General features: G+C 41.8%; 1 protein-coding gene across 3 annotated transcripts in view; it reads left to right on the top strand.

Moving 5' to 3' along the window:
- Nucleotides 1-12,718, top strand: part of tec (tec protein tyrosine kinase) — a 16,034-nt gene extending 3,316 nt beyond the window's left edge. For 2 of the 3 annotated variants that reach the window (XM_020586664.1, XM_020586666.1), the window contains 15 exons: nt 1,908-1,989; nt 3,361-3,495; nt 4,441-4,475; nt 4,553-4,764; nt 5,615-5,680; nt 6,190-6,244; nt 6,783-6,865; nt 6,953-7,086; nt 7,637-7,711; nt 7,986-8,157; nt 9,492-9,708; nt 9,915-9,979; nt 10,090-10,205; nt 10,590-10,747; nt 11,542-12,718. In XM_020586664.1, coding sequence (XP_020442320.1) covers nt 1,908-1,989; nt 3,361-3,495; nt 4,441-4,475; nt 4,553-4,764; nt 5,615-5,680; nt 6,190-6,244; nt 6,783-6,865; nt 6,953-7,086; nt 7,637-7,711; nt 7,986-8,157; nt 9,492-9,708; nt 9,915-9,979; nt 10,090-10,205; nt 10,590-10,747; nt 11,542-11,625 — 1,689 coding nt within the window. In that variant the 3' untranslated portion in view covers nt 11,626-12,718. The remainder of the gene's footprint in view (nt 1-1,907; nt 1,990-3,360; nt 3,496-4,440; nt 4,476-4,552; nt 4,765-5,614; nt 5,681-6,189; nt 6,245-6,782; nt 6,866-6,952; nt 7,087-7,636; nt 7,712-7,985; nt 8,158-9,491; nt 9,709-9,914; nt 9,980-10,089; nt 10,206-10,589; nt 10,748-11,541) is intronic. The other variant, XM_020586665.1, reaches the window with a different exon arrangement.
- The last annotated feature ends 679 nt before the right edge of the window (nt 12,719-13,397 follow it).

A 13,397-nucleotide genomic window follows, 5' to 3' on the forward strand; every position in this document is an offset into this window, starting at 1 on the left:
TTACATGCTGATTGTAGAGGGTAATGGGTTCAGACACTGATAATTTTTTGCCACTGGCTTGTCCAATTTTGATCCTTTATTCCAGGGGTGCCCACACTTTTTTGCCTTGCGAGCTACTTTTCAAAGGACCAAATCAAAATGATATAACTACAGATAAAATACTAAACATATATTTATTCATATACGGAGTATACCTTATGTAAACACAATATATGTTGGTGCACCTTGCATGACTGCATGAACCTTAGGACACACTACAGTTCAGTACTTTTTTGCTCATTAGTTTACTCTGATTACGTGCACTGAATGGAATCAGCCAGGGCTGCATAGTCCGGACAGTAGCTGCTGGTAGCCAGCCTCAAGCAGACTTCCAAATAGTCATCAGTCATGGTGGAGCGGTATTTGGACTCTCACTCCATGTGAGAAAATGCTGACTCACACAAATAAGTAGAGCCAAATAATGCAGTCAATGGCACATTTCCTCATGTTTGGGCACTTTTCCTCTGTAAGTTCTAAAATGGTCCATTAGCCCTGGACTTCAGCTGATTTTTTTCTTAGCCGTGTGCTGTAGCTTTGTGTCTGATTTAACTTGGAAAAAAGAAGCTACAAATAGGCTATCTAACAAAACAGATAACTAGTTTACTGTATCTGGTGTGAGGACAGGTTTAGCACTCAGACTCTCACTTCTGAGCTGCAATAAGGGCTGTTTTTCCTGGGCACTTTTCCTCTGTAAGTTCTAAAATGGTCCATTAGCCCTGGACTTCAGCTGAATGTCAGTCTGTAGTGTCAATGTCTCATCCTCCACTCCAGACCAGTTCAGGTGAAACAGCGTTGCAATTTTTGATGCGAGTGAATCAACCTCAGTATCTTCCCTAAATGGGCAGCACATAAATGTAGAGACTGGCTCGAGTGAGGCAAAGTCTTGAAAGTGTTTGTCAAACTCTGACCGACAACTGTCAATCTGCTCAGTGTAGCGCACAATGTCAAGTTGCGTACATGCTTTCCATTGCGTCTCCAGCTCTGATGCGAGGTTTTGGAGGTTCCCCACAATGTTGCATTTTTCGTTTGAAAGCATTAACTAAGCTCATTATATTGACACGAGATCTACCGACACTACCTTTGCGATCGACTGGTCGATCACGATCTACGTATTGGGCAGCCCTGGTCTACAGCATAACCAGCACTTCTGTACAAGGTCTCGCATTGACTATATGGTTTATTACAACTTGGCTCTCTTGTTTTCATTCTTATAACCACACAAAAAAGGTTAAGAAAACACAAGAAGCCAGACATGTTCAGAAAACAAACCACTATTGTAAACATCTGTCAGTTTACAGGCTGAACCTTCATCTTTAACTTATTGTAATCACTGTAGTCATGTGTACACAGTTTTCCTACAGCTTCATCTTTAACTTATTGTAATCACCGTAGTCATGTGTACACAGTTTTCCTACAGTGAGAGGTAATTTTTGACATTTCAGGTGCGCTCACTTTATCTGAAAATAAGGTGGTTTACATGCATTTTTGACATTTCAGGTGCACTCACTTTATTTATCTGAAAATAAGGTGGTTTACATGATCTGGTTAAACTGCTTGTTTCCAGTGTGTCTTACTGCTCATGTTTCTTGGCCCTTTTGAAAAGAAAATTCACCACAAGGTCCACTTGGTCTTTCTGGTGCTTTCAGCTGCAGCTCACGTCTTAGAGTTAGTTTTGGCTGAAAGCTCTGGAAAGACCAAGCAAGTCGACCCTGAGGTAAGATATCAGTTTGTTTGTTTTTTTTGTGGTTTACAGTGGTTGTACCAGAGATACTAGTCTTGATCAGGGCACCCGAGGCTTTAGGGTGTGCACATTTTTCACAATACCAAAATATAATATACATCCTAAATGAAAGTGTCTTTGTGTCTAGGTGGTGTACGATACCAACACGCTCTATGTTTTTGCTCCAAGTAACGACAGCAGAAGTCTCTGGGTTCAGAGCCTCAAAGAAGGTCAGCCTCCATTTTATTGTCTTCTGTTTTACTCTGTTGTATTCTGTGAACAACAGAGGGACACATACAGGTGGATGGCTGTTAGAGTTTATACTCTGAGCTGTGCAAAGATGTTTTCACACTTAAAACCACACATCTGAAAATGGTTTTCACACATGGCACTAGGCCCAGCAGCCCCCGCAGTTTCCACTGTTCTTTCTTTTCTTTTCAAAGGAATATCTTACTATCATGCTAAACTAATGCTGTGATAACCTACATAATTGACCTAGCTTAGCTGAAAACTCGGGAGTGTATTTTTAAACTTTGGACAGGTTGTCTTCTTCAGCTTCCTGTCTTTATGCTAAGCTAAGCTAAGTAACAGCCCTACACCAGTCACTGACATGAGGTTTGTATGAAAACGCTGTCCCAAAGTGTTAAACAGACCCTTTCAGAGTCATAGACACAGTACGGCAGCAACCAGATTTTAAAAAGGCCAGTTCAGTCGATGAAACTCAACAGAAATGTGTCCTAAAAAGAATGGAGAGTACAGAAACCAAAACAAAACTCTTGATGTTAGCTGCAACCATTCACGTTTTATGCAGCTACAAATACCTAAAATAATAAAAGAAGCTAGTTTAGGCTGTTTATATAGTTTGGTGACAAGGTTAGCACTAGCGCTAAGCACCTGGAAATCATGGTTACAAAAACAAAAAAAACCTATTCACATTAGTCTCAGACTTGTAATTCTGATTTGAAGGTACTGGGAATTTTTGAAGAAAAGAAACCATCATTACTCCGAATGCATCATTATTGCCTAATTAAAAATAAAATAAAATGACACTAGCACGGCTGATTTGATGAATTTTTTTTTTCTGAGCTGTGTGCTGTAGCTCTGTGTCCGATTTAACTTGAAAAAAAGAAGCTACAAATAGGCTATCTAACAAAACGGATAACTAATTTATCTGGTGTGAGGACAGGTTTAGCACTCAGACTCTCACCTCTGAGCTGCAATAAGGGCTGTTTTTCCTGCCCTGCTTATTGTGCTGACACACAGAGAAGGCAGCAAACAGCAACTTTAACAAACAACAAGAGAGTCCACTTTCTACTGTTAATGTGCTAAACTAACTTGGAAATGACTTCACACACTTTAAACACAACTTAAAAAATCAAAAACACACTTTATTCTCCAGTGTTACAGACACTCTTATGCTCCATAAAAAAGAGACAAGAAGACACATCACCCACTTGCTTTTTACCTTGACCTTTTGTGTGATAGACCTGGAAATATTATTATTTGTTCACATGTGCTGTGTAAAGGAAGATTCTGGTGAATTTTAGTGCACTGATGAACTGATAAGTCTGAAACATACCCATCTGTGTGTGTGCGTGCAGAGATCAAAAACAACCCGGTGGTCTTGGCCAAGTTTCACCCACAGTTCTGGCAGGAAGGGGCGTGGCTTTGCTGTCGCCAGGTGGAGAAGCAGGCCATCGGCTGCGAGGAGTACAACCTGTTTGGAGACAGTGCGTGTGAGGACCCCGAGGCATAATGCATCCCCCAGCCCCTCAAACACTCGAACACTAACTTGAAACCAAACCTAAAGCCAATTGTTCTCTGGACCCTAAAACCAAATGTTAATCTTAAATTCTTTGAAGGAGTGAGGACTGGTCAAAATGTCCTCACAATGCAGGAATGTCCTCACTATGATGGTTTAAAACTGAAGTCCCCACAAGCCCACTAATATACACACACTACTATCACTACACTGTTGCTTTGTATTATTGTATTTTTATTGCTTTGTTTTAACAGAGATAATGCATTATACTGTAAAAATACAACTGTATGAAATGTTCCTAAAACCTGGCTATTTATAATTTCGATGCAGTTCTACAGAGGTTTCTGGCCTAACTTAGCTCAGACTTTTGGTGTTTGAGCTTCACATACTCTGGATGAGTCCACACAACTATCATCAGTTTATTGATAATCATTTTAAAGTATTTATACTAAGTAACCAATGACTCCACCAATTAGACAAAATGTGGTTGAGAAAAAAAGATACTGTGAAGAAAAAACAGGAACTGAAATACTCATGCACAGTACATAGCAGCATGAGGTACTTTTACTTTGTGTAACAGTACATGGTTACTTCCAAATGTGGTCTATTGTAATATAGTAAGTGTAATGCAAAAGTAGGAGACTGATCCTTTTCCGGTGACACTTAAACAGTGTTGCTGCTTTAACTAAGGTATTTTTACAGTGTAGGATCTGAAACACTAAGTGTAAAGAAAAACAGGAAATTAAATTAGGTCACTTAATGCCTTTAGCTGCAGCTGTACAAAAAGCTTCAGGTCTCAATTAACAACATTAGCAACAGCTAGCAGCGAGAGGTCAAAGGTGAGGGGTGGCAACGAAGCTCAAAAGTAAAAATGTTCAGACTTTTTGTTTGGTTAATTGTCTCTGTTCCTCTTTTCCAGTTTCCAGAAAACCATTACCCCCGGTTCCTGGAGAGGTATGTGATGACTAACACATCAGCTGCAGCCAAATCCTACAATCATTTCTTCATTCCTCTTCTTCCTCCTCCTGCAGCTGTGCACACCCTCTCCCCGTCTCCTCCCCCAAGCACCTGAGGATGATTATTCAGATGAAGATGAAGATGACAACGAAGATGAGGAAGTGGTGGTGGCACTGTATGATTTCCTGGGCACCGAGCCACATGACTTGTGTCTGGTGAAAGGAGACGAGTATGTGATCCTGGAGAAGTCAGACGTGAACTGGTACAGGGCGCACAACAAGTACGGGTGAGTGTGGCTACGCCGTATTCGATCACATGTTTTGGTCAGCACCTAAAGTTATTGGATAGATTGACATGAAATTTGGCTTTTAGGTTTTCTCCACTGTCGAAGTAATTGAATGATAGTTATCTGTACATGCAAGGGCACAGTACAGACAAGAACTAGGAACTGATTTGGTTTATTTTAAATAAAGCCAGTTTGATAAAATGGAAACAAAAGGTCAAAACTGAAGCCCTCAAATTATGGGAAGTGAATCCCCACCCTCCCATAAAAACCGTGATTATCTCCCAAGTAAAACTACTACTACTAAATAATAATAATAATAATAGGTGAGAATTACATTATACAATTAAATAAAATTGAAATTAAATTATACAATATAAATTGAAATTATATTAGAATTAACTTAGTCAATTTAAATAATATATCTACAGCCTCATCTGTATTTTGTATTTATTACAAATTAGCTAATGATAGCATTCTAATGTGCTTATCATACTAAAGTTAGCATTTAGCTCAATGCTATGTCCATGTGCGGTGTTACAGAGCTACTAGCATGAATAATACACAACAGAATCATCATGGTTCACTCTATAAATATTTCAGACACAAATATATTTGTCATTTTGCATCAACGCTGACAGCTGTAGTGTTTGTAAACATTTTTAGGCCGACTGGTTGGTTAAATGTGCTTTGGCGTCTGTTTTTAACCATCTCCAGTTTGACTTTATGCGCTGAACACTGTGATGAGAGTGAGTCTGGGCTGCTGACTGGTTGGTAACTGTGTTGAACCCTAGTGTGTATGTGGTCCAACAGTGGACCTACTGTGTTTTCCTAACCTGTGTGTGCTTCACAGCGAGGAGGGCTACATCCCCAGTAACTATGTAACAGAGAAACAATCCGGAAACCTGGTGCAGTTTGCGTGAGTCTGTTAATCATTTTCATCTGATTAAGCTGCAGGACTTTATACCTGATGATGTAACAGTCGACACGGGCTGAATCCAAATGTCTGAACTTATTCACACTTGTTGACTGACAGACGTCCTAATCCACAATCTTTCAAATCTACAAGCAGTTTCTGCAGATTGAGGACATGTCAAACTAAAATGAAGTTGGACAGCTTTTTATTTTTCATCACACAAATGTACCATGATTATTTGAAGACATATTTTTCATATATTCTTCCTACAAACAGCTGAAGTGAAATCAGATCAGAAGTGCTAAAAACTCTCTGTCAGGATCTCAGTACTGGTTTGTTAATGACGGAGGTATGAGGGACATTTATCCCCCAGCAGCCCGCGACCATGCAGACATTCAGACTTTCAGTGGGAGGACATTTTGGTTCAGCTGATTTTTACATTTGCACAGACAGATCTCTGTCTTCTGGAGCTTCTAGAGGACTGGGGGGTAACAGAGATGTGTTTGTTCTAGTTGGTACAGTAAACAAGTGAACAGGAACAAGGCGGAGGAGCTGCTGAGGAAGCAGGTGAGTCTTTACTTTTGTTGTTTGTTGTTGTTCTTTTTACTTCCTGTCCTCCCTTTTTCATTCCTTTTCCATGTTTCTACTGTATCTTCTTGTGGTCCCTCTTTAACCTTTTTCAGACAGAGAACCCAGTATATTGCCATTAAGTCGATCCTTCATTCTGATGCTTTGTTTATTTGTACTAATGGAAATGTCATTGGGATCTTGTTGACCAGGGTTGTTTTTAGACAGCTACTGGCATCAGAGACGTGACCTTTAATGTGACACAACACACATAGGAAATACAGCTGTATCTAAAATTAAGACAAGAAGTATCGATGTTGATTTGTGAGTCTACGACATGGTTTGACAACATGTACAACATGCTGATGTTTATGGACTCATATGCAAAACTACCTAGTTGGGGTTAGGGTCAGTTTAAGCATCATGTCACAGAGGAAACATATCTAGAAACATGTGATCTAACATTAGCTCTGCCTTTACACTATCAACTGTCTGATGAAGACAAAACAGCTCCGTCTGTCTGTGTCGCCCCCTGCAGGACAAAGAAGGAACCTTCATTGTCAGAGACTCCAGCACTCCAGGAACCTACACCGTGTCTCTCTACGCCAAGTCTGCCATAGGGTAATGGGACCGATCGTGTCTGGCCCTCTACACAAAGTAAAAGACACCAAACATGAAAGTGCAGTGACACCTGCTTTGTGCTTGCAGGCAGGGAGGGGCAGTTATAAAGCATTACCACATCAAGGAGACTCACGGCTCACCTAAACAGTTCTACCTGTCTGAGAAACACCAGTTCAGCTCCATCCCTGAACTGATCGAGTACCACAAACACAATGCAGCAGGTAAACAACATAACAATACACTGTAATATCTCTCTACTGCACAACTGGTCAGATGGACCTGTGCAATGCAAATTAAATATTTCTAGATATTAAACGTTAATTTGCAGATTTTGTTATAGCACCCAGTGATTTTTCAGTGTTGCAATCAAAAACTATGGACATTTCAATGGCTTCAGCTGTGCAGGTTGGTATGGAAGAATTTTTTTTAAACAAAAGCGCAAAAGAAAAAAGGGCAAATGCACTATTATTATTATCCAGAAGCTTCTTGACAGCATCATGTGTAGTGAATTATAATAATACTTGTCATTTTCTCTTTTAAATTTTATTTCCCTGTTAATTTACCACCTCCACGGGTTGTGTTGTCATTTTGTCTGATGTTGGTTGTATCCTCATGTAAATAAAGAAGCAGCCGTTGGATGAAAATGTAAATCCATCGATAAGGCAGCTATACTGTAGATGGAGTTTGAGGTCTAAGCTTTAAAGTTTGCTTCAAGCTGAGACCTTCTTCTGTGCATTCATGCCTTTATTTATTTACGTCTGTGTGTCTCAGGCCTCGTGACCCGGCTGAGGTACCCCGCAGGAGAACAGGACAAGTCAGCTCCGTCCACCGCCGGCTTCAGCTACGGTGAGTCCTCACTGAGCTCTGCAGGTTTGGCTTCATGGACGAACATGTTCCAGTTCAGTGAAGTTTGTTAAGTGTTCAAAGTCAGATTCACCAAACTCTCCCAAGTGTGAAGACCCGTTGTGTGTTCATGAGGTTTGATCATTGGCGTAATCAGTCGGCCTAAAACTGCCATGTTGGAAATCATTCAGATGACATGAGGATTGACCCTGTGCAGAAAAAAGTGTCTGTTCAGGACAAATCTCTCCATGTTTACTTTCCACTTACCTCCCCCCAGAGAAGTGGGAGATCAACCCCAGTGAGCTGACCTTCATGAAGGAGGTGGGCAGCGGCCAGTTCGGCGTGGTGAAGCTCGGCAAGTGGAGGGCTCAGCACAAAGTGGCCATCAAGACGATGAGGGAGGGAGCCATGTACGAGGAGGACTTCATCGAGGAGGCCAAGATCATGATGTAAGGGAAAGGTGGAGAAGGGAGAGAGAAATGGAAAGCTAGATGGTCAGACATTGAAGAAGGTGCATGATGCCATCTGTGTCCTCTGTTGCCCTCTACTGGAAACAAGTATGACCTGCAGCAGCATGACTTGCAGTTCACACAAGCTATAAAGTCACTTTTCCCTTTGTAAAGAGATGGAGAGAGCAGATAGTATCAGGAGAAGCTCATGAATCAGCACAATACTGACTTGGAACAGGATATCTTGTTCATTTTTGCAGTAGGACAGTGTCTTTATTTCAACCTCACTGTATAAAGTTGATGATAGATGACAGAGAGCACTCAGGTAACGTGGACCCAGATTGGACAAACCAGCTTCTGATTTCAAACTATTAGCTCCTGGTCACCTTTTGACCTGCTCTCATCCCCAGGACCTCAAATATTAGCACTTTGTCTAGTGGCTCCTCACACAGATGCCAAAAGTATTACATGCATGGTTAAAATGATGAGCACAGGCCGTATCTGCTATACACACAGAAACTAGATCGTGGCCTGGGTTAAAATTCTTAGCCATGTAAATGCAACTGAACCACTGTCCTGTGGGAAAAATTCTTAGCCATGTAAGTGCAACTGAACCACTGTCCTGTGGGAAAGCACACTGTTTTCTGACCCTTCCACCCAACCTCTCTCCTCCTACATACACTTTGTCATGTCAGCATCAAATAGTGCAGGGTGGGTCCACACCGGTCTCTAGTGAAAACCCTGTGTTTCAGTCTGACACCAGGTAACAGACAAAGCGTCGGTACCCGACACCCTGGAACTGAGGACAAGCTGTGCTTTTTAACAAACATGTAGCATTGTACATTTAGCTCTGGGAGATCTGAGGTGGAACAGAAGCCTTGTGATTGCTGAGTAACGCTGTGGTTTGTAACATGGTTTAATTAGTTGTTTATGATTCAAGTAGGAATCGTTAACACTTAGAGCCTCCGACTGGTCTGGATCTGCTGGACTCATCTGATTCTCACTGGATGTTTTCTCACGTTGTTGAGCAGCTGAAGATTAAAACTGATAGTGAATCTGGAAACTCCAAAGAAGGAACAAGCCAGAGGAAAGTACAAACTAGGCACTTACTGCTCAGCATGCGTTGCACCCTGGCTGCAGAGCGAGAGCCAAGTCGCCCTCTGAGCCCGTCCAGCCACAGCAGCTTTTACAAGACAGAACAATAATATTAAGGTGTAGAAGGCGCTCCGGGTTTCAGTGGGTAAAGCCTGAGGCAGTATGTGGCTGATTGAAACTGATGAAACCCTGTGTAGACAGGGTGCTAGCTGGGTCTGACATGTGTCTGTTTTCTCCAGGAGACTGTCCCACCCTAATCTGGTGCAGCTGTATGGTATCTGCAGCCAGCAGCGGCCCGTTTACATTGTCACAGAGTTCATGGAGCACGGCTGCCTGCTGAGCTTCCTCCAGCAGCGGAGGGGCAGCTTCAGCCTGGGGTCTTTGCTGAGCATGTGCCTGGACGTCAGTGAGGGCATGGAGCACCTGGAGGCCAACAGCTTCATCCACAGAGATCTGGTAACATCACACTACTGTTTAGTAGCCAACGCTTTTGTTGTCAACGCTGCCCCCAAGTCAACAAAAAAAATCTGTTTTGCAGGTTTAAGTCCTACAAACCTCAGCTTAGGGTAGATATGTGTAATATAGGAGAGCGTTAGCCTTGGTTAATATATGATTTGCTTATTCCTTCCCATTTCCCTCCTGCCATTTCCTCCCCTCTGAAGGCTGCCAGGAACTGTTTGGTGAACGAGGCTCTGGTAGTGAAGGTATCGGACTTCGGCATGGCCAGGTACCAGGTTGATTCATACGCATTTAAACTTCGTTGCCTTTTATTTAAGGTAACATACAACAAATCAGTAGGTGCAGTCTGATATGTGTCATTTAAATGTTGGTGTGTAGGTACGTGTTAGACAACCAGTACACCAGCTCATCAGCTAAGTTTCCTGTGAAGTGGTCAGCTCCTGAGGTGGTTAACTTCAGCAAATACAGCAGCAAATCGGACGTCTGGTCCTATGGTGAGTGTGTGTTACAGTCCAAGTACAACCATAAGAGAAACACCACGACAGTATCAATATCATGATGCAGTGGTTGAATGTGAAGTACATTTACTCCAAGTTGAGGTTCTTGTACTCTTTTTTTACTTGTGTACTTTTATTTGCATGCTAATTTACATGCAAATACTTTTCAGGTTTTTTGAAAGTGAAATTGTGAATAAAATCAGACTGATGGAAACTCCCCTATGTGGTTTTATACAGAAAAATGTAAACGTGATGATGTTCATTACTACAGTGGTAGCAGGTGTGCCTAATAAAGTGGCCACTGAAGATGTGTTGCCATGTGGTGAGCTAACGCTGCTCTGATAAAGTCTCTGCTGTTTGTGTGTGTGCTTGTGTATCCAGGTGTGCTGATGTGGGAGGTGTTTACAGAGGGTCGCATGCCGTTCGAACAGCATCAGAACCACGAGGTGGTTGCCTTGGTAACCCAGGGTCACCGCCTCTACCAGCCCAAACTGGCCACGCCTGCCATCTACAACATAATGCAGCTCTGTTGGTACGAGGTGAGAACCGAGGGAAACAACTGCGTCTGCATTTTATCTCAAGATATTTCAACTGAATAGATTACATTCTGTGAAGTACCTGTCAACTCAGATGGTGCAAAGTTGGCACCATTTTAGCCTATATTTGTCAATGTTTTGGAGCAATGTGTACGCCAAATTTAATATTAATAGTTAGTCTTTGCTATGTACTCCTGGATGCCCCGACGACTGTCAGTTAATTACTTTAATACTGAAGAAAACGTAAAACCCTGATGAGTCTCAGGCAGGTTCTGTGTTCTGATTCCTGCACCATTAACTGTCTCAGAATCTCAGAATTATGACTTGGTATCTCATAGTTACCAAAAACGATTTCATAATTACGAGTCAGGATCCTCCATTTTTATCCTTTGGTGTTTACAGTGTCCCTGTACAGTCTAGATAAGAATAGAGAAAAACGTTCAAGTGGGAAAATGTCTCTCTGACATGAAGCGTTATGTATCAAATACATTATTAGATATGACATTATAATATTGATAATACTGATGCAGCAGTGGATAAACAGCATTTTACTGTTCTGGCTGCCTGAGGTGGAGCCAGTTTTCACTACATTAGAGACAGCTCAGTTTAACAGTACAATTCAACAGCAGCAGATGCTTTTAGTTAACGTTACATCTCAATGAGATTTTGAATGTTTTTTTTTTACTGGCTCTCTGTAACATCGTTAACGTTGTTACATCTCAATGAGATTTTGAATGGTTTTTTTTTACTGGCTCTCTGTAACATCTGGATTCATGGCCTGTGTCCTCTGTCTGTAGAGACCGGAGGAGCGTCCGTCGTTCTTACAGCTTTGCATGATGATCTCTGACACTCTGGAGGATGACGACCTTCCCTCAAACTGACTGACCAGTCAGCTGCAGCCATGTTGGCCCCTAAACTCCGGCTCCATGACTTTAATAACCGGCCATTTTCAGTGGTGGTGTGGCGGTCATTGTCTAAAGGTGGGGGCTGACTTAACTTAACTGGCCAAAACCTTCAAAGACTGGACAGGCCAAACCTCCAGCAGCTTGAACACACACCTAACGCCTGTCTGGAGCAAGTGGAAGCTCTGGCAGCGACAAGCCAGTAAAACTCGTGAGATCATTGTTTATACCTGTCGATGTCTGCACTTCAGTTTATGCTGAAAAGAGTCTGGGTGAGACCCTGGATGGAGAGACGTGGACGACGCTGCCTGTGGGGCGACAGGTGTACAGGTGTTTGAACTGATGGTAATGTTGGAGAGGCGTTCATTCTCATGACACAGTTCAGTCAGTGTTTCGTCCACTCAGTTGTCCAGTGCACTTTAACCTCTACAGCCCTTTTGAAAATCACCATTCAAGAAACTTTATGGTTAACGTACAGACATGTTTAAATAAATCGTTATGGGAACGAGTGGCAGTGGCCGGTTCTTAAACTATAAGATTAGATCTTTACATGACACAAGCTACACAGTTTTATCTGACGACTAACCCAGACCCAGCAGTTACGTGTGTGTCCACCTTAAGACAGAGGAGAACAGTGTGAACACAGTGTGCTGTCGTGAACTGACCCGTCACGCCAGCTAGTCGACTCATCCGCCAATCATCTGTATTTAGACCTGCCATCGCCGCTCTGAGTGACAGCAATCCAGAACCGAGGCTGCGTTCACGCCACAAACTGCTGCTCACGTCACATTCGTTTCAGGATGACGGACACCAACATGAACTGACAGCGATGAAGAAAACATTTAACGGGCTTGGGAAGGTTCAGTTCTCACCTGACCATGACACTCCAGTGCATTCTGGGTCTGCCCCACTGTTTCGTCCCAGTCGAGCGCAAGTCAGAGACCTGTCAATGACACGGGGACACGCACATATTTGAAGGCACAGCACACAATATGAAGCTTCATGTTTGATTTGATTTGATTTGATTTCTTCTTTCAAACATGTAACAACAATCAATATGTCAACACACATAATTCCACACATATCCACAAGTATATTATCAATTTGCTTATACCTAGTACATGCTTGAACGGAGTAGGAAGAAGTTAGACTTATCTAGTCCTACCCCATGACATCATCTTATCATCATTGGTTTGCAAGCAGTATCACTACATGGATAATTTTGTTCTGCACCACGCTAGTGATATACTAAAACACCACACTCACAATGTTTCACCTGAACCACGGTCATAGCTGGCATTAATCATTAAGCCTGTTCTTGCCCATATCTTGATTGACACATACCTTTATATTTATGTTTAAACTCATCAATTCTCTTATTGTTTTTTATTTCCACACTTAAATTATTCCATAGTTTTACCCCACTTATAGAAATACAGAATCTTTTTTATATTAGCTCCCCCTATTTTCACTTGCAGTTCGTTATCTATTCTACTATTCCCAAATACCATAAATTTAGTTTTATCCAAATTCAGAGATAGTATATTACTATCACACCATTTCTTTATCTTCTCAAGTTCCTGTGAAACCCGTCCAGATAGTTGCTGTAGGTTTTCACCCAATGCCCATATGGTAGTGTCATCAGCAAACAAAACCACTTTCACTAAATCAGAAACCTTACATATATCGTTAATGTATAATATAAATAATTTAGGTCCCAAAACAGAACCCTGAGGCACTCCACATACAAT

This window comes from Monopterus albus, unplaced genomic scaffold (assembly GCF_001952655.1).
Source record: "Monopterus albus unplaced genomic scaffold, M_albus_1.0 scaffold418.1, whole genome shotgun sequence".
Lineage (NCBI taxonomy): Eukaryota > Metazoa > Chordata > Actinopteri > Synbranchiformes > Synbranchidae > Monopterus > Monopterus albus.